The sequence below is a fragment of the Saccoglossus kowalevskii genome, chromosome 12 (assembly GCF_978046115.1).
Source record: "Saccoglossus kowalevskii chromosome 12, keSacKowa6.1, whole genome shotgun sequence".
NCBI classification, from domain to species: domain Eukaryota; kingdom Metazoa; phylum Hemichordata; class Enteropneusta; family Harrimaniidae; genus Saccoglossus; species Saccoglossus kowalevskii.
This window is the reverse complement of record NC_140652.1, coordinates 37,003,970-37,025,746: the sequence shown is the minus strand read 5'-3', so window position 1 is coordinate 37,025,746 and position 21,777 is coordinate 37,003,970. Positions and strand designations below refer to the sequence as shown.

General features: G+C 37.8%; 1 protein-coding gene across 1 annotated transcript; it reads right to left on the bottom strand.

Annotated features, from left to right (window-relative positions):
- Positions 1-4,556: 4,556 nt before the first annotated feature.
- Positions 4,557-9,515, bottom strand: LOC102807256 (BMP-binding endothelial regulator protein-like). Its single transcript, XM_078006421.2, has 6 exons — positions 9,390-9,515; positions 9,122-9,188; positions 8,209-8,460; positions 7,512-7,759; positions 6,412-6,701; positions 4,557-5,494 (listed from the first exon to the last, which is right to left on the bottom strand). Exons 1-6 carry the CDS (start codon positions 9,450-9,452, stop codon positions 5,479-5,481), a joined length of 936 nt encoding a protein of 311 aa, XP_077862547.2. The 5' UTR covers positions 9,453-9,515; the 3' UTR covers positions 4,557-5,478.
- Positions 9,516-21,777: the final 12,262 nt, after the last annotated feature.

Genomic DNA, 21,777 nt, shown 5'->3' with positions numbered 1-21,777 from the left:
ACACATTGTTTGTTTATCAGTTGCTTATGATTTAACTATGCACAGTTTTCATAATGTTTACCATTTATTTTACATTTCATATTTCAATGTTTAGTGGAAGTTTCATTCATACACTTTATACCGTATGCACGATATTTAAATAATTTCAAATTTAGAATATTTAAATTTAAAATAGGGATAATTATCGTTCCTGGGCGCTGTTAAAGAGTAGAGTGTAAATTGGGCATATTACAACTAAACTTAGCAAGTATCATATTGCTTATTCTTCTGATGGTACTTTTCGCACAGTAACGGTTTAGATCAGACGCTTGGTCAGTCTACTGATTACACTAAGCAGGTGATTGGTTAGAAATATGATGATTGACCAGTAAATAATCATTTGTGCCATTCCACAAACAGCCTTATAGTATTGTTCCATTCCGTTACATAACACATAATACGTATATAGCCTAATATGTAATGATTATTCAAACAAAGGAAACAAAGAATGACTGTTTCGAGAACCTAACCTACCGGTAACGTAAGTTCCGGTTGTTTTTTAATATATACATCAATATATACCACAGTGGCTTCCAGGATAGACAGCAATATATACCACACTGGCTTTCAGTATAGACAGCAATATATACCACAGTGGCTTTCAGTATAGACAGCAATATATACCACAGTGGCTTTCAGTATAGGCAGCAATATATACCACAGTGGCTTTCAGTATAGACAGCAATATATACCACAGTGGCTTTCAGTATAGACAGCAATATATACCACAGTGGCTTTCAGTATAGGCAGCAATATATACCACAGTGGCTTTCAGTATAGACAGCAATATATACCACAGTGGCTTTCAGTATGAACAGCAATATATACCACAGTGGCTTTCAGTACAGACAGTAATATATAGCACAGTGGCTTTCAGTATAGACAGAAATATATACCACAGTGGCTTCCAGGATAGACAGCAATATATACCACAGTGGCTTTCAGTATGAACAGCAATATATACCACAGTGGCTTTCAGTATAGACAGCAATATATACCACAGTGGCTTTCAGTATGTACATCAATATATAACACAGTGGCTTTTAGTACAGACAGCTATATATACCACAGTGGCTTTCAGTATAGACAGAAATATATACCACAGTGGCTTTCAGTATAGACAGCAATATATACCACAGTGGCTTTCAGTACAGACAGCAATATATACCACAGTGGCTTTCAGTACAGACAGTAATATATAGCACAGTGGCTTTCAGTATAGACAGAAATATATACCACAGTGGCTTCCAGGATAGACAGCAATATATACCACAGTGGCTTTCAGTATAGACAGCAATATATACCACAGTGGCTTTCAGTATAGACAGCAATATATACCACAGTGGCTTTCAGTATGTACATCAATATATAACACAGTGGCTTTTAGTACAGACAGCTATATATACCACAGTGGCTTTCAGTATAGACAGAAATATATACCACAGTGGCTTTCAGTATAGACAGAAATATATACCACAGTGGCTTCCAGGATAGACAGCAATATATACCACAGTGGCTTTCAGTATAGACAGCAATATATACCACAGTGGCTTTCAGTATAGACAGCAATATATACCACAGTGGCTTTCAGTATGTACATCAATATATAACACAGTGGCTTTTAGTACAGACAGCTATATATACCACAGTGGCTTTCAGTATAGACAGAAATATATACCACAGTGGCTTTCAGTATAGGCAGCAATATATACCACAGTGGCTTTCAGTACAGACAGTAATATATAGCACAGTGGCTTTCAGTATAGACAGAAATATATACCACAGTGGCTTTCAGTACAGACAGCAATATATACCACAGTGGCTTTCAGTACAGACAGTAATATATAGCACAGTGGCTTTCAGTATAGACAGAAATATATACCACAGTGGCTTCCAGGATAGACAGCAATATATACCACAGTGGCTTTCAGTATAGACAGCAATATATACCACAGTGGCTTTCAGTATAGACAGAAATATATACCACAGTGGCTTTCAGGATAGACAGAAATATATACCACAGTGGCTTCCAGGATAGACAGCAATATATACCACAGTGGCTTTCAGTATAGACAGCAATATATACCACAGTGGCTTTCAGTATATACAGCAATATATACCACAGTGGCTTTCAGTATAGACAGCAATATATACCACAGTGGCTTTCAGGATAGACAGCAATATATACCACAATGGCTTTCAGTATAGACAGAAATATATACCACAGTGGCTTTCAGTATAGACAGAAATATATACCACAGTGGCTTTCAGTATAGACAGCAATATATACCACAGTGGCTTTCAGTATAGACAGCAATATATACCACAGTGGCTTTCAGTATAGACAGAAATATATACCACAGTGGCTTTCAGTATAGACAGCAATATATACCACAGTGGCTTTCAGTATGAACATCATCATATACCACAGTGGCTTTCAGTACAGACAGCAATATATAGCACAGTGGTATGTGTTTTATATTTTTACAGAAATGTTATCATTTCAACTGGAAGTGTGCTAGCGGAATGTGCTAACATTTTATATGCTACACTATTACCTGATTTGAAAGAACTTATTTGAAACGCTTTTTTCAACACTCAAGGAAGCCACTAATAGTTTTCTGGGTTTGTTTTACCCGTGGTCGACAGTGAAACACTGTGTCTATAAATTAATACTAATTACTAATGCCATTTTAGTTGCCTCTTTTGCTGGGCGTTTTCCCCACCAAAACATTGCAATGTACGTTATTTTTTATTGTAAATAAATATTTTAGTTCGATTTGCACATTTTTAGTTGGACAGTGAAACTCCGCCTGAAGAGCATAAACCCATAATTGACAGTCATTTAGAGCACTCATAACGACTGTCTGAAATATGTTTACTTGTTGTGTTTAGACGGAAATTATGAAATGCCACTCAACTGGTGAACTAACCTCACATGTTATCACTTATATATTCATGGTTGTGTATGACATGTGCCCTACGCATTCTGATTGTCGAAAAGAATGATATCGCGGAGTGATATCGCGGAGTGATATCGCGGAGCACCACAAATCAATACGCTTGAGCATGGCTTAAGTGTCATTTGTATACTGAACTCTGGTGGCCATCTTTACCTTTTTACATCCGGAGTAGCAGTTTGAGAACGTTGGGTGGGGGAAACTGTAGTACATCTAATGTGTTTTAGATGCATATGATAACCATGATAACAACTGCTCCGTCGGATGACTCACATCTAGAATCTCTACTATCCGTATATGTCATGTTTATTAGTTGGTCTCGTTTTTTGGATTTTTATTATAAGTATCGGTCTTATTTCTGGTCAAGATAGGTATAAATATTGGTAATATTTTTCTGATTTGGGTCCGTATATGAGCGAATATCTCCACCTCAGATCCCGGCCTCAGATACATAGGTCACTGTCTTATTCAGAATAAACAGTGATGACAGAAATTGTACTTTGGTATAAATATGGGTATAGATTTTGCCGCTATCCAGGTATAAAAATGATCACACTTTTGAGCACTCAGGGGCACTTCCCTACCCAGCTATGTATCAACTGCCCCTCCCCCAGGGGATATCGCACGTCTTAATTTCAATGCCCATCTCAACATGTATGCAGACAGTGTATCGCATTACCTAACGGATTTTTAACAACTTGACTGAATGATATAACTGGTAGAATTTGTTAATTAACTCAAGCAAGTGCAAATTTATAATTTTTATCGTGAATATAAATAATGTGATATTGAAATAGTAGTATTCCAATAATCGGACGGACCGTCAAATTTCTTGGTGTCTGCCAGATATTCTTCAACGCACAAGTCATTTTTAATGATTTGCCTGTTGTTTGTCCAACTGTGTTATTTTGTTATATTTAGTTTCGAGGTTATTTGAGTGTTGCTCTGTAGTATGATACGTTCTAGAACTGACCAGTTTAAGTTCGTGGCATTTAACGGTCGAATATACGAGTACACTGTAGTATATCTAACTACCCAATCTACTGCTTATATCTGACATATCTGACAAATGAATCTTGACATATGTTTTCACAAGAATGCTAATTCTTCTTTTGACTATTCTTGTAGTAATATTTGCGTTCATGCACTCAATAGGTGTCAGAAACCAAACAGATTTTTCTTTCTTCAAACTTTAAATCCAATTGTTCAACTATTTCAAATTGCGTCATAAAAGTATTCCACTTTTCGTTGTCACTGGAAACTTGCACCCGTAAGTGTCGTCTGATTTAAGATATTCAACTAATAGAAATAAATTGTACTACAATTGTCAGATAATTACAACACTATTTTTAAAAAGGCGTCCATTTTCAGGAGTGACATAAAGTCAAACACTTTTGTATATTAATATCGATAATTATTCAGCAGTGCACTGTTGTCACGATAACAGACATCTTTGCATTAAATCTTTTTGCTGAATTGAACTTCACTTTTCATGGCAATGCGTTTGTCAAATGTTTCGCTACTTTATTTTTACAAACGTTGAAAGACACACCCCAGTTCCCATATATTATGCCATTTAATTGTACTGTGATAAAAACAATCCAATAAGTAAACCACAGTCTTACCCATTCACATAACATAACATAAACACATCCATGTCTTAAAATAGTATTGTACAATACATTTCAGTCACAAAACAATAGTAGGATGAAAACACAATTTGAGGAATAAGGATAAGTTAGAAACTTTTAACGCAAACATGTTTTGTATAATATATTTAATACCTGGATATTATTTACATGCTTTTTCGCCATATTAGAGACAATAATTACAGAAACCATATGTTATTTTGTTCTTTGAATATTTATACATTTTACTGTGTTGTTCAATGGATTTAGAAAACAAGTACGTGTCTGTACACTACCTTTTGCTGAAACCAACACAAAAACACTCCTGCACTCATGTTATGTTAACTGAATGGTTTAGATGAGTGTTATTTGCATAATTTAGAATAATATCAACACATATTTACTGTGACAATTGGTTTGCCATTAACAATCTGTATACGGACACGTTTTGTGAGCTAATTTTTGAACAATTAATGAAAAATTGCATCTAATAATACAACCTATATTTCCAAATTTTCTTCTATGTTGTAAATTTCCTTTGCAGAGCAATAAATTGAAAACAAGAATATATACGTAATATAAAGGTAAATACCAAAGATTCAGATAAAACATATCTTTGAATACCATGACGATGTTTACAATAGAGGTAAGAAAAACATCCATCATTAAAAAAAGACAACATCGCAGATTGCAAATGATTTAAATAGAATTGAACCTTATCAATTATATATGCACAGTAAAAGTGAAATAAATTACAATGAACACCAACAAAAACAATGCACACAGAAGAACCAACTACCTACTTATATTGTCATCTTAATATCTTAGTATTTGTGTTGAATTCACTGCATTCATGGCACCAGACAACTGAAATAATAAAACACTATTGTGAGAATTGCAATTTATATTATTATGTATTGTATGGCATTGTGTGTATTTGGGATTGGTGTCATGATTTATTTCCAGATCGATCACTGATATCGACTTGATAACTGGTTTCATGTGAAGTGCTGGTTAATATCATTCAACACTTTTCCATAACCTGTCATTATTTAAGCTTATACAAGGTCCTAGACAGAACTCTAATCAGTGATTGAAACTAAGTACGATATAAACTCTGCTTACAGACCCTTATTCCTGAAAGTTTGGTATGTGTAGTTTCTTAATATAGCGAAAAAATAATCAAATGTATATGACGTGTTAAATACTTTGTGTGATTGGCTACATGCGAGTAGAATGTGTGAAGGCCACGCCTCGAGCTCTAAAACTTCCATATGATTGGTTAAAGTTTGAAAGTGAATAAAGAGACTCTTGGTCAGTCTGAGAGATCTCCCCACGAGACGAGACGAGGCGAGTCTTAAGAGTGCTCCACGAAGTGAGAGAGTCTTGGGGGACTTTTCCCCGAGGCATTCTGTCTTGGAGAGTTCTCGAAGGACGACTGAGATTAGAAGTTGACACGATTCAAACTGTGTGCGTGTCTTTGTTCAGTCGAAAAAGGTTGCGAACGTAACGATCCCTGGTACCTGGCGTAAGGTTTAACAACACGATAAGTAACCCCTTATATTGGCATTGAATTTGGAAGGCAATACAATGATACCAGATTGTGAAGGTTTTTTGTCATTTACCAAGTCAAAATTCGTGTAAGTGTCACGTGATCAGTACAAACAGAAATTTGATTGAAGGGGGAGGGCTACCAATGATTCTCCTCCTACATATCAAACCAACAACAACGATATATATATTTACTGCTTGTTGACAAAATTATATCAATTGTCAATACTCACCTCCCAGGTACAGTCCAACTCTCTCCAAACTCGTATACATCAGAAACTATATTACCATTAGGTGTCATGAGGTCATCATCGGGGTTCCCATTATTGTTTCCCAGTAACCCGCATACATTTCCACGCATTTCACTTCCGGTAAATGAAATGTCCACGGCACTGGTCTCCTTCAGCCATGTGAGTGACAAACCAACCTTGTACAATGTAACAGTAGGGTGACCATCTTTGATATCCACTGTGCCGTCGTTATCGCCAATTACTGTATAAGATTTGGTTAGTTTGCCATTTATCTGAAAATAAATATCAACAATAGTTATGAAATCAATGACAACCTTATAAAATACTTGATATATATTTATGTTATATATTATATTTTGATAATTTGTATGACATTTCTTTAGTGTGTCATCAAATATAGAATGTATAGAATAACTCTGTTCAAAGTATTGAAACGTACTATTATTTCAAAATACGTCGAAACATTACTGTTTTCCGAAAACGTTAAAAGCAGTTTCATCAAATCTATGCTGTTAAAACCAGTGCGGTCACCGAAGTGACGAGCAAAGCCGTGAAAGGAAAGCAGTGTTGGGAAGAAAAGTGAATGGGTAAGGTAGTACTGTCAAACAATCGCGGTGAAAAGCATGCTGAACAAAGAGTTGTGGACAACACACAGCGGTTACGGAATATTGTGCAATAGAATATATATAATTTATAGAACAAAGAAAATGCAATTACTGAAACCAATTAAAATATGAACTGAATTTTTTAACCGAATGTAAATTATACACAGACACAAGAGTGAAACTTTTTGCAAAAAAATAGAATTTTAAATAGATACATAAAACAATACATTTATCACTTATTTACATTAAAAACATTAAAAGAACATTGTTCCGCTCAAATAGAAATGTTTCTATTCAGCTGTAATGAGGTTTATTTTATCTATAATTTAGTTGAAAGTCTCCATTTTACAGATTCGTGTATTGTATTTAAATAATAGTTACGCATCTGAATTTATTGCGACATTTTACAGTAAATATTACATACACATATAATATTTCATGAAGTGCAGTGAACAATAACAGTTGAATAGAACTTACCAGGAAAGTATTGTCCTTCAGTATTCTTACAATCTGATTTCCGTTAATGTTGATATTAACAGCGTCAATGCGTGTTAGATACTTCGATTTCAACTCAGAATATTTCCCACGGAAATCAGCAGTGATTTGAAATAACGGATTATTTATATCACTGCAATCTTGTGTTAGTACATACGTACAGGGACCTTGGAATTCGTACTTGACACCATCAAACGTTGTTACGTGAGGATCTCTATCGACGGTGCCACCTAGGAGTGGAGGGTCGGATAAATAGATAAATCTATCTAAGAATGTGCGGTATGTAAGTCTATACCAATCAATGAATATCGAATCATAACTGTTGTTTCTGGCTACATACACAAACAAACAATATAATATAATTATTGTCAAATTGACAATATTTATATCATCAAGACATCAGACTACGTTTCAAAAGTATCGCCATATCAAAAGTTTAGTTTTGAGATTGAATTATGTCAACTTTTATTTTTTTTGTTAAATAAAAAAAGTCGTAAATCAGATTCCTACGATATCTACGATAGCAACCGATAAATATCAAAATAAAATGAATAATCCGATAACCAACGAAAACTGCCTAACGTGACCAACAATAATTTAACAGCCCCTCCACTTCCCATATTTATTTGTCACTGTATCACGTGGTATAAAATAAATTAACAAGTAATGAGTCGCTTACATTTATTCACCAGAATGCTGCTTTTATAGGAAGGACGAGCTGTATCATACCAATCGATATGGTAATCTTGTAAGATATCGTCTAAGAGGAAACTCTCCTCTGCATACAGTCCGACAACAGCTAAAGTCTGAGTCAATCCGGTCTCCACTACTGTAAAGGTTATCTCTGCAGAACCTCCTAAATCGTTGTCAATCCGAACCCGCATCTCCTTCGAGGCACATGTCTCCCAAAATGCACTCACAGTATACTCTCCTAGAAACATGAAAAATGACGTGAACTAAAATACTCACATAGGTTATTACATCTAGTGTCCATTCGTCCATTACGTACCATTGACTGAATAAAGCATGGTATAGATATTAAGCAATTAGGGTCGACAACAGTTGAAATAGCATTAATTGAATTGCATTTGTATCCAAGTATCCACTTATTATATTTTACAAATTGCAAATAGAACGATCATGTTGTAAATTTACAACCGTAGTACTTGACAATGCGATATTGTTTACTGGAAATAAACACGTGTTTGTATAGTATTATCTGTGATCACAATTGCAATAAAGATAGTTCAGGGCAATCTATTAACTATACCACAATATATTTATATTTGTTTCACTTTTGAGCTAGTATGAAAATGAACAGTTTTCTCACTGAAAACCGCCATGTAAAGAGAAACAAATATACTATTCATATGCTTTCTTCGTGAATATTCAAAAAACACAGTTATAACCCATTTAGGGATATGCATGGGTACTGAATAATAATGTATATACCTACTTTTCATCTCAATTGTCATACCAGGAATCGGACACATCGTGAATGAACAAGACACCCGATGAACTCAGTGAGTCAGTTATTACTCACAGTTTGTTGAAATTATTATGTATTGTTTAACATAGTATAGTAAGCTCACCTCTACGAGTCCTCATTTCTCGCATCCATTTTTCCAACGTTGTTTGAGTTTCACGAGTTTGCAAAGCCTATATAGAAACACAATTAACACTCACTCTATCTACAAAGTAACCGGTTCAGATGTAGATTTATTCTCTTTTTTATTTACATAGAATATATGTATGAATGACAAATATCTACAGAAATATAATATCTGTAAATGATATCTTGAAACGAAAAAGATGAAAACCTTGTTGGCAATGAAGTTGAAATATATAAACTATGCTCACCAAAGCTGGCAATAAGGCGCAATGAACAACCAAGCACAGAAAGACAAAACTTCGGACGTCCATGACTAACAGTGGTAACTTGCACAATAACCAAAACTATTGCAATTGTAACAGATCGTTAGAAAGAGTCTGTCAGGTGGTTCATATAATCGGTATCATACTGTCATGACGTCATACTTGTGTTGGCAAGATTCTGATGCACGTGGCACGTGACATGTCAATCAAATCATAAGCATAGAATAACATTTCCGTTTTCGACATTTTCTGTCCTTTGGGGACGAAAACAACTGATTGTGATTTAAATTAAGAATAATTCGTAGGAAAATATGCACACCAATGATAATTTTCATAATGACTGATTAAATAAGAATATTACAGAACAAAATATATTTGCTATATTTTTGAGGTTATGTGCCTTAAATCATGACTGAAATTATAAACTATGCAGTGCGTTGAAAAACACAGGTATGAGCAATAACTTCCATATGTACTGCATATTTTGGTAAAAAACCGAAAGTTTTTATCGTGTTTTTATTTTCATTTGGTTTGATCGTTTTTGTACATTTCGTGCTAACGGTACTGTGATGGTTAAGTTGTTCTAATGGTACTGTGATGGTTAAGTGGTTCTAATGGTACTGCGATGGTTAAGTGGTTCTAATGGTGCTGTGATGGTTAAGTGGTTCTAATGGTACTGTGATGGTAAAGTGGTTCTGATGGTGCTGTGATGGTTAAGTGGTTCTAATGGTACTGTGATGGTTGAGTGGTTATAATGGTACTGTGATAGTTAAGTGGTCCTAATGGTACTGTGATGGTTCAGTGGTTCTAATGGTACTGTGGTGGTTAAGTGGTTCTAATGGTACTGTGTTGGTTAAGTGGTTCTAATGGTACTGTGATGTTTAAGTGGTTCTAATTGTACTGTGATGGTTAAGTGGTTCTAATGGTACTGTGATGGTTGAGTGGTTATAATGGTACTGTGATAGTTAAGTGGTCCTAATGGTACTGTGATGGTTCAGTGGTTCTAATGGTACTGTGGTGGTTAAGTGGTTCTAATGGTACTGTGTTGGTTAAGTGGTTCTAATGGTACTGTGATGTTTAAGTGGTTCTAATTGTACTGTGATGGTTAAGTGGTCCTAATGGTACTGTGATGGTTAAGTGGTTCTAATGGTACTGTGATGGTTAAGTGGTTATAATGGTACTGTGACGGTTAAGTGGTTCTAATGGTACTGTGATGGTTAAGTGGTTCTAATGGTACTGCGATGGTTAAGTGGTTCTAATGGTACTGTGATGGTTGAGTGGTTATAATGGTACTGTGATAGTTAAGTGGTCCTAATGGTACTGTGATGGTTCAGTGGTTCTAATGGTACTGTGGTGGTTAAGTGGTTCTAATGGTACTGTGTTGGTTAAGTGGTTCTAATGGTACTGTGATGTTTAAGTGGTTCTAATTGTACTGTGATGGTTAAGTGGTTCTAATGGTACTGTGATGGTTGAGTGGTTATAATGGTACTGTGATAGTTAAGTGGTCCTAATGGTACTGTGATGGTTCAGTGGTTCTAATGGTACTGTGGTGGTTAAGTGGTTCTAATGGTACTGTGTTGGTTAAGTGGTTCTAATGGTACTGTGATGTTTAAGTGGTTCTAATTGTACTGTGATGGTTAAGTGGTCCTAATGGTACTGTGATGGTTAAGTGGTTCTAATGGTACTGTGACGGTTAAGTGGTTATAATGGTACTGTGACGGTTAAGTGGTTCTAATGGTACTGTGATGGTTAAGTGGTTCTAATGGTACTGCGATGGTTAAGTGGTTCTAATGGTGCTGTGATGGTTAAGTGGTCCTAATTGTACTGTGATGGTTAAGTGGTTCTAATTGTACTGTGATGGTTAAGTGGTTCTAATGGTTCAGTGATGGTTAAGTGGTTCTAGTGGTACTGTGATAGTTAAGTGGTTCTAATGGTACTGTGATTTTTAAGTGGTTCTAATGGTACTGTGATGTTTAAGTGGTTCTAATGGTGCTGTGATGATTAAGTGGTCCTAATGGTACTGTGATGGTTCAGTGGTTCTAATGGTACTGTGGTGGTTAAGTGGTTCTAATGGTACTGTGTTGGTTAAGTGGTTCTAATGGTACTGTGAGGTTTAAGTGGTTCTAATTGTACTGTGATGGTTAAGTGGTCCTAATGGTACTGTGATGGTTAAGTGGTTCTAATGGTACTGTGATGGTTAAGTGGTTATAATGGTACTGTGATGGTTAAGTGGTTCTAATGGTACTGTGATGGTTAAGTGGTTCTAATGGTACTGTGATGGTTAAGTGGTTCTAATTGTACTGTGATGGTTAAGTGGTTCTAATGATACTGTGGTGGTTAAATGGTTCTAATGGTACTGTGTTGGTTAAGTGGTTCTAATGGTACTGTGATGTTTAAGTGGTTCTAATGGTGCTGTGATGGTTAAGTGGTCCTAGTGGTACTGTGATGGTTAAGTGGTTCTAATGGTACTGTGATGGTTAAGTGGTTCTAATGGTGCTGTGATGGTTAAGTGGTCCTAGTGGTACTGTGATGGTTAAGTGGTTCTAATGGTACTGTGAAGGTTAAGTGGTTCTAATGATACTGTGATGGGTAAATGGTCTAAATGGTACTACGATGTTTAATGGTTCTATTGGTACAGTGATGGTTAAGTGGTCCTCGTGGTAGTGCGATGGTTAAGTGGTTCTAATGGTACTGTGGTGGTTAAGTGGTCCTGATGGTACTGTGGTGGTCAAGTGGTCTGAATGTTACTCTGGTGGTTAAGTTGTCCTAATGGTACTGTGATGGTTAAGTGGTTTAAATGGTACTGTGGTGTTTAAGTGGTTCTAACGGTACTGTGATGTTTAAGTGGTTCTAATGGTGCTATGATGGATAAGTCGTCCTAGTGGTAGTGCGATGGTTAAGTGGTTCTAATGGTACTGTGGTGGTTAAGTGGGCCTAATGGTACTGTGGTGGTTAAGTGGTGCTGATGGAACTAAGATGGTTAAGTGGTTTAAATGGTACTGTGATGGTTAAGTGGTTCTAATGGTACTGTGATGGTTAAGTGGTCCTAATGGTACTGTGGTGGTTAAGTGGTCCTGATGGAACTAAGATGTTTAAGTGGTCTAAATGGTACTGTGATGTTTAGTGGTTCTAATGGTACTGTGGTGGTTAAGTGGTTCTAATGGTACTGTGTTGGTTAAGTGGTTCCAATGGTACTGTGATGTTTAAGTGGTTCTAATGGTACTGTGATGGTTAAGAGGTAAGAGGTCCTAGTGGTAGTGCAATTGTTAAGTGGTCATAATGGTACTGTGGTGGTTAAGTGGTCCTGATGGTACTAGGATGGTTAATTGGTCTGAATAGTACTGTGGTGGTCAAGTGATCCTAATGGTAATGTGGTGGTTAAGTGGTCCTGATGGTACTAAGATTGTTGAGTGGTCTAAATGGTACTGTGATGTTTAAGTGGTTCTAATGGTACTGTGATGTTTAAGTGGTTCTAATGGTGCTGTGGTGGTTTAGTGGTCCTCGTGGTAGTGCGATGGTTTAGTGGTTCTAATGATACTGTTTTGGTTAAGTGGTTCTAATGGTACTGTGGTGGTCAAGTGGTCTGAATGTTACTCTGGTGGTTAAGTTGTTTTAATGGTACCGTGATGGTCAAGTGGTCTGAATGTTACTCTGGTGGTTAAGTGGTCCTAATGGTACTGTGGTGTATAAGTTGTCGTGATGGTACTAAGATGGTTAAGTGGTTTAAACGGTACTGTGATGTTTAAGTGGTTATAATGGTACTTTGATGTTTAAGTGGTTCTAATGGTGCTATGATGGATAAGTCGTCCTAGTGGTAGTGCGATGGTTAAGTGGTTCTAATGGCACTGTGGTGGTTAAGTGGTCCTAATGGTACTGTGGTGGTTAAGTGGTGCTGATGGAACTAAGATGGTTAAGTGGTCTAAATGGTACTGCGATGTTTAAGTGGTTCTAATGGTACTGTGATGGTTAAGTGGTCCTAGTGGTAGTGTGAGGGTTAAGTGGTTCTAATGGTACTGTGATGCTTAAGTGGTCCTAATGGTACTGCGGTGGTTAAGTGGTTCTAAAAGTAATATGATGGTTAAGTTGTCGTAATGGTACTGTGATGGTTAAGTGGTTCTAATGGTGCTGTGATGGTTAAGTGGGCCTAGTGGTAGTGCGATAGTTAAGTGGCTCTAATGGTACTGTGGTGGTTAAGTGGTCCAAATGGTACTGTGATGGTTAAGTGGTCCAAATAGTACTGTGATGGTTAAGTGGTACTTATGGTACTGTGGTGGTTAAGTGGTTCTAATGGTATTGTAATGGTTAAGTGGTTCTAATGGTACTGTGATGGTTAAGAGGTAAGAGGTCCTAGTGTTAGTGCAATTGTTAAGTGGTCATAATGGTACTGTGGTGGTTAAGTGGTCCTGATGGTACTAGGATGGTTAAGTGGTCTGAATAGTACTGTGGTGGTCAAGTGATCCTAATGGTAATGTGGTGGTTAAGTGGTCCTGATGGTACTAAGATTGTTGAGTGGTCTAAATGGTACTGTGATGTTTAAGTGGTTCTAATGGTACTGTGATGTTTAAGTGGTTCTAATGGTGCTGTGATGGTTAAGTGGTCCTAGTGGTAGTGCGATGGTTAAGTGGTTCTAATGGTACTGTGGTTGTTTAGTGGTCCTCGTGGTAGTGCGATGGTTAAGTGGTTCTAATGGTACTGTGGTGGTTAAGTGGTTCTAATGGTACTGTGGTGGTCAAGTGGTCTGAATGTTACTCTGGTGGTTAAGTTGTTTTAATGGTACCGTGATGTTCATGTGGTCTGAATGTTACTCTGGTGGTTAAGTGGTCCTAATGGTACTGTGGTGTATAAGTTGTCGTGATGGTACTAAGATGGTTAAGTGGTTTAAATGGTATTGTGATGTTTAAGTGGTTCTAATGGTACTGTGATGTTTAAATGGTTCTAATGGTGCTATGATGGATAAGTCGTCCTAGTGGTAGTGTGGTGGTTAAGTGGTCCTGATGGAACTAAGATGTTTAAGTGGTCTAAATGGTACTGTGATGTTTAAGTGGTTCTAATGGTACTGTGATGGTTAAGTGGTCCTAGTGGTAGTGTGATGGTTAAGTGGTTCTAATGGTACTGTGATGCTTAAGTGGTCCTAATGGCACTGCGGTGGTTAAGTAGTTCTAAAAGTAATATGATGGTTAAGTTGTCGTAATGGTACTGTGATGGTTAAGTGGTTCTAATGGTGCTGTGATGGTTAAGTGGGCCTAGTGGTAGTGCGATAGTTAAGTGGCTCTAATAGTACTGTGGTGGTTAAGTGGTCCAAATGGTACTGTGATGGTTAAGTGGTCCAAATAGTACTGTGATGGTTAAGTGGTACTTATGGTACTGTGGTGGTTAAGTGGTTCTAATGGTATTGTAATGGTTAAGTGGTCCTAATGGTAGTGCGATAGTTAAGTGATTCTAATGATACTGTGATGGGTAAATGGTCTAAATGGTACTATGATGTTTAGTGGTTCTAATGGTACTGTGATGGTTAAGAGGTAAGAGGTCCTAGTGGTAGTGCAATTGTTAAGTGGTCATAATGGTACTGTGGTGGTTAAGTGGTCCTGATGGTACTAGGATGGTTAAGTGGTTTGAATGGTACTGTGGTGGTCAAGTGATCCTAATGGTAATGTGGTGGTTAAGTGTTCCTGATGGTACTAAGATTGTTGAGTGGTCTAAATGGTACTGTGATGTTTAAGTGGTTCTAATGGTACTGTTATGTTTAAGTGGTTCTAATGGTGCTGTGATGGTTAAGTGGTCCTAGTGGTAGTGCGATGGTTAAGTGGTGCTGATGGTACTGTGGTGGTTAAGTGGTTCTAATGGTACTGTGGTGGTCAAGTGGTCTGAATGTTACTCTGGTGGTTAAGTTGTTTTAATGGTACTTTGATGGTCAAGTGGTCTGAATGTTACTCTGGTGGTTAAGTGGTCCTAATGGTACTGCGGTGTATGAGTTGTCGTGATGGTACTGTGATGTTTAAGTGTTTTAAATGGTACTGTGATGGTTGAGTGGTTCTAATGGTGCTGCGATGGTTGTGAGGTTCTAATGGTACTGTGATGGTTAAGTGGTCCGAGTGATAGTGCGATGGTTAAGTGGTTCTAATGGTGCTGTAATGTTTAAGGGGTCCTAGTGGTAGTGCGATTGTTAAATGGTTCTAATGGTACTGTGATGATTAAGTGGTCCTAATGATACTTTGGTGGTTAAGTGGTCCTAATGGTACTAAGATGGTTCAGTGGTTTAAATTGTACTGTGTTGTTTAAGTGGTCATAGAGTAGTGCGATGGTTATGTGGTTCTAATGATGCTGTGATGGTTAAGTGGTTATAATGGTACTGTGATTTTTAAGTGGTTCTAATGGTACTGTGATGGTTAAGTGGTTCTAATGGTACTGTGATGGTTAAGTGGTTCTAATGGTACTGTGATGGTTAAGTGGTCCTAGTGGTAATGCGATGTTTAAGTGGTTCTAATGATGCTGTGATGGTTAAGTGGTCCTAATGGTACTGTGATGGTTAAGTGGTCCTGATGGTACTAAGATGGTTAAGTGTTTTAAATGGTACTGTGATGTTTAAGTGGTTCTAATGGTCCTGTGATGTTTAAGTGGTTCTAATGGTGCTGTGATGGTTAAGTGGTCCTAGTGGTAGTGCGATGGTTAAGTGGTTCTAATGGTACTGTGATGGTTAAGTGGTCCTAATGGTACTGTGGTGGTGAAGTGGTCCTGATGGTACTAAGATGGTTAAGTGTTTTGAATGGTACTGTGATGTTTAAGTGGTTCTAATGGTACTGTGATGTTTAAATGGTTCTAATGGTGCTGTGATGATTAAGTGGTCCTAGTGGTAGTGCGATGGTTAAGTGGTTATAATGGTACTGTGATGGTGAAGTGGTCCTAGTGGTAGTGCGATGGTTAAGTGATTCTAATGGTACTGTGGTGGTTAAGTGGTCCTAATGGTACTGTGGTGGTTAAGTGGTCGTGATGGTACTAAGATGGTTAAGTGTTTTAAATGGTACTGTGATGTTTAAGTGGTTCTAATGGTACTGTGGTGGTTAAGTGGTTGTAATGGTACTGTGATGGTTAAGTGTTTTAAATGGTACTGTGATGTTTAAGTGGTTCTAATGGTACTGTGATGGTTAAGTGGTCCTAATGTTACTGTGGTGGTTAAGAGGTTCTAATGGTACTGTGATGGTTAAGTTTTTTAAATGGTACTGTGATGTTTACGTGGTTCTAATGATACTGTGATGGTTAAGTGGTTCTAATGGTACTGTGATGGTTACGTGGTCCTAATGGTACTGTGGTGGTGAAGTGGTCCTGATGGTACTAAGATGGTTAAGTGTTTTGAATGGTACTGTGATGTTTAAGTGGTTCTAATGGTACTGTGATGTTTAAGTGGTTCTAATGGTGCTGTGATGGTTAAGTGGTCCTAGTGGTAGTGCGATGGTTAAGTGGTTCTAATGGTACTGTGGTGGTGAAGTGGTCCTGATGGTACTAAGATGGTTAAGTGTTTTAAATGGTACTGTGATGTTTAAGTGGTTCTAATGGTACTGTAATGTTTAAGTGGTTCTAATGGTACTGTGATGGTTAAGTGGTCCTAATGTTACTGTGGTGGTTAAGAGGTTCTAATGGTACAGTGATGGTTAAGTGTTTTAAATGGTACTGTGATGTTTATGTGGTTCTTATGATACTGTGATGGTTAAGTCGTACTAATGTTACTGTGATGGTTAAGTGGTTCTAATGGTACTGTGATGGTTAAGTGGTCCTAGTGGTAGTGCGATGTTTAAGTGGTTCTAATGGTACTGTGATGGTTAAGTGGTTCTAATGGTGTTGTGATGGTTAAGTGTTTCTAAAGGTACTGTGATGTTTAAGTGGTTCCAATGGTACTGTGATGGTTAAGTGGTTCTAATGGTACTGTGATGTTTAAGTGGTTCTGATGGTACTGTGATGGTTAAGTGGTTCTAATGGTACTGTGATGGTTAAGTGGTCTAATGGTACTGTGATGGTTAAGTGGTTCTAATGGTACTGTGATGGTTAAGTGGTTCTAATGGTACTGTGATGGTTAAGTGGTCTTAGTGGTAGTGTGATGGTTAAGTGGTTCTAATGGTACTGTGATGGTTAAGTGGTCCTAGTGGTAGTGTGATGGTTAAGTGGTTCTAATGGTACAGTGATGGTTAAGTGGTTCTAATGGTACTGTGGTGGTTAAGTGGTCCTAGTGGTACTGTGATGTTTAAGTGGTTCTAATGGTACTGTGATGGTTAAGTGGTCCTAATGGTACTGTGATGGTTAAGTGGTCCTGATGGTACTAAGATGGTTAAGTGTTTTAAATGGTACTGTGATGTTTAAGTGGTTCTAATGGTCCTGTGATGTTTAAGTGGTTCTAATGGTGCTGTGATGGTTAAGTGGTCCTAGTGGTAGTGCGATGGTTAAGTGGTTCTAATGGTACTGTGATGGTTAAGTGGTCCTAATGGTACTGTGGTGGTGAAGTGGTCCTGATGGTACTAAGATGGTTAAGTGTTTTGAATGGTACTGTGATGTTTAAGTGGTTCTAATGGTACTGTGATGTTTAAATGGTTCTAATGGTGCTGTGATGATTAAGTGGTCCTAGTGGTAGTGCGATGGTTAAGTGGTTATAATGGTACTGTGATGGTGAAGTGGTCCTAGTGGTAGTGCGATGGTTAAGTGATTCTAATGGTACTGTGGTGGTTAAGTGGTCCTAATGGTACTGTGGTGGTTAAGTGGTCGTGATGGTACTAAGATGGTTAAGTGTTTTAAATGGTACTGTGATGTTTAAGTGGTTCTAATGGTACTGTGGTGGTTAAGTGGTTGTAATGGTACTGTGATGGTTAAGTGTTTTAAATAGTACTGTGATGTTTAAGTGGTTCTAATGGTACTGTGATGGTTAAGTGGTCCTAATGTTACTGTGGTGGTTAAGAGGTTCTAATGGTACTGTGATGGTTAAGTTTTTTAAATGGTACTGTGATGTTTACGTGGTTCTAATGATACTGTGATGGTTAAGTGGTTCTAATGGTACTGTGATGGTTACGTGGTCCTAATGGTACTGTGGTGGTGAAGTGGTCCTGATGGTACTAAGATGGTTAAGTGTTTTGAATGGTACTGTGATGTTTAAGTGGTTCTAATGGTACTGTGATGTTTAAGTGGTTCTAATGATGCTGTGATGGTTAAGTGGTCCTAGTGGTAGTGCGATGGTTAAGTGGTTCTAATGGTACTGTGGTGGTGAAGTGGTCCTGATGGTACTAAGATGGTTAAGTGTTTTAAATGGTACTGTGATGTTTAAGTGGTTCTAATGGTACTGTAATGTTTAAGTGGTTCTAATGGTACTGTGATGGTTAAGTGGTCCTAATGTTACTGTGGTGGTTAAGAGGTTCTAATGGTACAGTGATGGTTAAGTGTTTTAAATGGTACTGTGATGTTTATGTGGTTCTTATGATACTGTGATGGTTAAGTCGTACTAATGTTACTGTGATGGTTAAGTGGTTCTAATGGTACTGTGATGGTTAAGTGGTCCTAGTGGTAGTGCGATGTTTAAGTGGTTCTAATGGTACTGTGATGGTTAAGTGGTTCTAATGGTATTGTGATGGTTAAGTGTTTCTAAAGGTACTGTGATGTTTAAGTGGTTCCAATGGTACTGTGATGGTTAAGTGGTTCTAATGGTACTGTGATGTTTAAGTGGTTCTGATGGTACTGTGATGGTTAAGTGGTTCTAATGGTACTGTGATGGTTAAGTGGTCTAATGGTACTGTGATGGTTAAGTGGTTCTAATGGTACTGTGATGGTTAAGTGGTTCTAATGGTACTGTGATGGTTAAGTGGTCTTAGTGGTAGTGTGATGGTTAAGTGGTTCTAATGGTACTGTGATGGTTAAGTGGTCCTAGTGGTAGTGTGATGGTTAAGTGGTTCTAATGGTACAGTGATGGTTAAGTGGTTCTAATGGTACTGTGGTGGTTAAGTGGTCCTAGTGGTACTGTGATGTTTAAGTGGTTCTAATGGTACTGTGATGGTTAAGTGGTTCTAATGGTACTGTGGTGGTTAAGTGGTCCTAGTGGTAGTGTGATGTTTAAGTGGTTCTAATGGTACTGTGATGTTTAAGTGGTTCTGATGGTACTGTGATGTTTAAGTGGTTCTAATGGTACTGTGATGGATAAGTGGTTCTAATGGTACTGTGATGTTTAAGTGGTTCTGATGGTACTGTGATGGTTAAGTGGTCTTAGTGGTAGTGTGATGTTTAAGTGGTTCTAATGATACTGTGATGTTTAAGCGGTTCCAATGGTACTGTGATGTTTAAGTGGTTCTGATGGTACTGTGATGGTTAAGTGGTCCTAGTGGTAGTGTGATGTTTAAGTGGTTCCAATGGTACTGTGATGGTTAAGTGCTTCTAATGGTACTGTGATGTTTAAGTGGTTCCAATGGTACTGTGATGTTTAAGTGGTTCTAATGGTACTGTGATGGTTAAGTGGTCCTAGTGGTAGTGTGATGTTTAAGTGGTTCTAATGGTACTGTGATGTTTAAGTGGTTCTGATGGTACTGTGATGGTTAAGTGGTCCTAATGGTACTGTGATGGTTAAGTGGTTCTGATGGTACTGTGACGGTTAAGTGGTCCTAATGGTACTGTGGTGGTCAAGTGGTCCTGATGGTACTAAGATGATTAAGTTGTCTGAATGGTACTGTAATGTTTAAGTGGTCCTCATGGTAGTGCGATGGTTAAGTGGTCCTGATGGTATTAATGGTACTAAGATGGTTAAGTGTTTTAAATGGTACTGTGATGTTTAAGTGGTTCTAATGGTACTGTGGTGGTTAAGTGGTTCTAATGGTACTGTGATGGTTAAGTGTTTTAAATGGTACTGTGATGGTTAAGTGGTTCTAATGGTACTGTGATGTTTAAGCGGTTCTAATGGTACTGTGATGTTTAAGTGGTTCTGATGGTACTGTGATGGTTAAGTGATCATAGTGGTAGTGTGATGTTTAAGTGGTTCCAATGGTACTGTGATGTTTAAGTGGTTCTGGTGGTACTGTGATGTTTAAGTGGTCTGAATGGTACTGTAATGTTTAAGTGGTCCTCATGGTAGTGCGATGGTTAAGTGGTCCTGATGGTACTAAGATGGTTAAGTGGTCTGACTGGTACTAAGATGGTTAAGTGGTCTGAATGGCAATGTGATGGTTAAGTGGTTCTAATGGTACTGTGGTGGTTAAGTGGTCCTGATGGTATTGTGGTGGTCAAGTGGTCTGAATGTTACTCTGGTGGTTAAGTTGTCCTAATGGTACTGTGATGGTTAAGTGGTTTAAATGGTACTGTGGTGTTTAAGTGGCTCTAATGGTACTGTGATGTTTAAGTGGTTCTAATGGTGCTATGATGGATAAGTCGTCCTAGTGGTAGTGCGATGGTTAAGTGGTTCTAATGGTACTGTGGTGGTTAAGTGGTCCTAATGGTACTGTGATGGTTAAGTGGTGCTGATGGAACTAAGATGGTTAAGTGGTCTAAATGGTTCTGTGATGGTTAAGTGGTTCTAATGGTACTGTGATGCTTAAGTGGTTCTAATGGTACTGTGGTGGTTAAGTGGTCCTGATGGAACTAAAATGTTTAAGTGGTCTAAATGGTACTGTGATGTTTAAGTGGTTCTAATGGTACTGTGGTGGTTAAGTGGTTCTAATGGTACTGTGTTGGTTAAGTGGTTCTATTGGTACTGTAATGTTTAAGTGGTTCTAATGGTACTGTGATGGTTAAGAGGTAAGAGGTCCTAGTGGTAGTGCAATTGTTAAGTGGTCATAATGGTACTGTGGTGGTTAAGTGGTCCTGATGGTACTAGGATGGTTAAGTGGTCTGAATGGTACTGTGGTGGTCAAGTGATCCTAATGGTAATGTGGTGGTTAAGTGGTCCTGATGGTACTAAGATTGTTGAGTGGTCTAAATGGTACTGTGATGTTTAAGTGCTTCTAATGGTACTGTGATGTTTAAGTGGTTCTAATGGTGCTGTGATGGTTAAGTGGTCCTAGTGGTAGTGCGATGGTTAAGTGGTTCTAATGGTACTGTGGTGGTTTAGTGGTCCTCGTGGTAGTGCGATGGTTAAGTGGTTCTAATGGTACTGTGGTGGTTAAGTGGTTCTAATGGTACTGTGGTGGTCAAGTGGTCTGAATGTTACTCTGGTGGTTAAGTTGTTTTAATGGTACCGTGATGGTCAAGTGGTCTGAATGTTACTTTGGTGGTTAAGTGGTCCTAATGGCACTGTGGTGTATAAGTTGTCGTGATTTTACTAAGATGGTTAAGTGGTTTAAATGGTACTGTGATGTTTAAGTGGTTCTAATGGTACTGTGATGGTTAAGTGGTCCTAGTGGTAGTGTGATGTTTAAGTGGT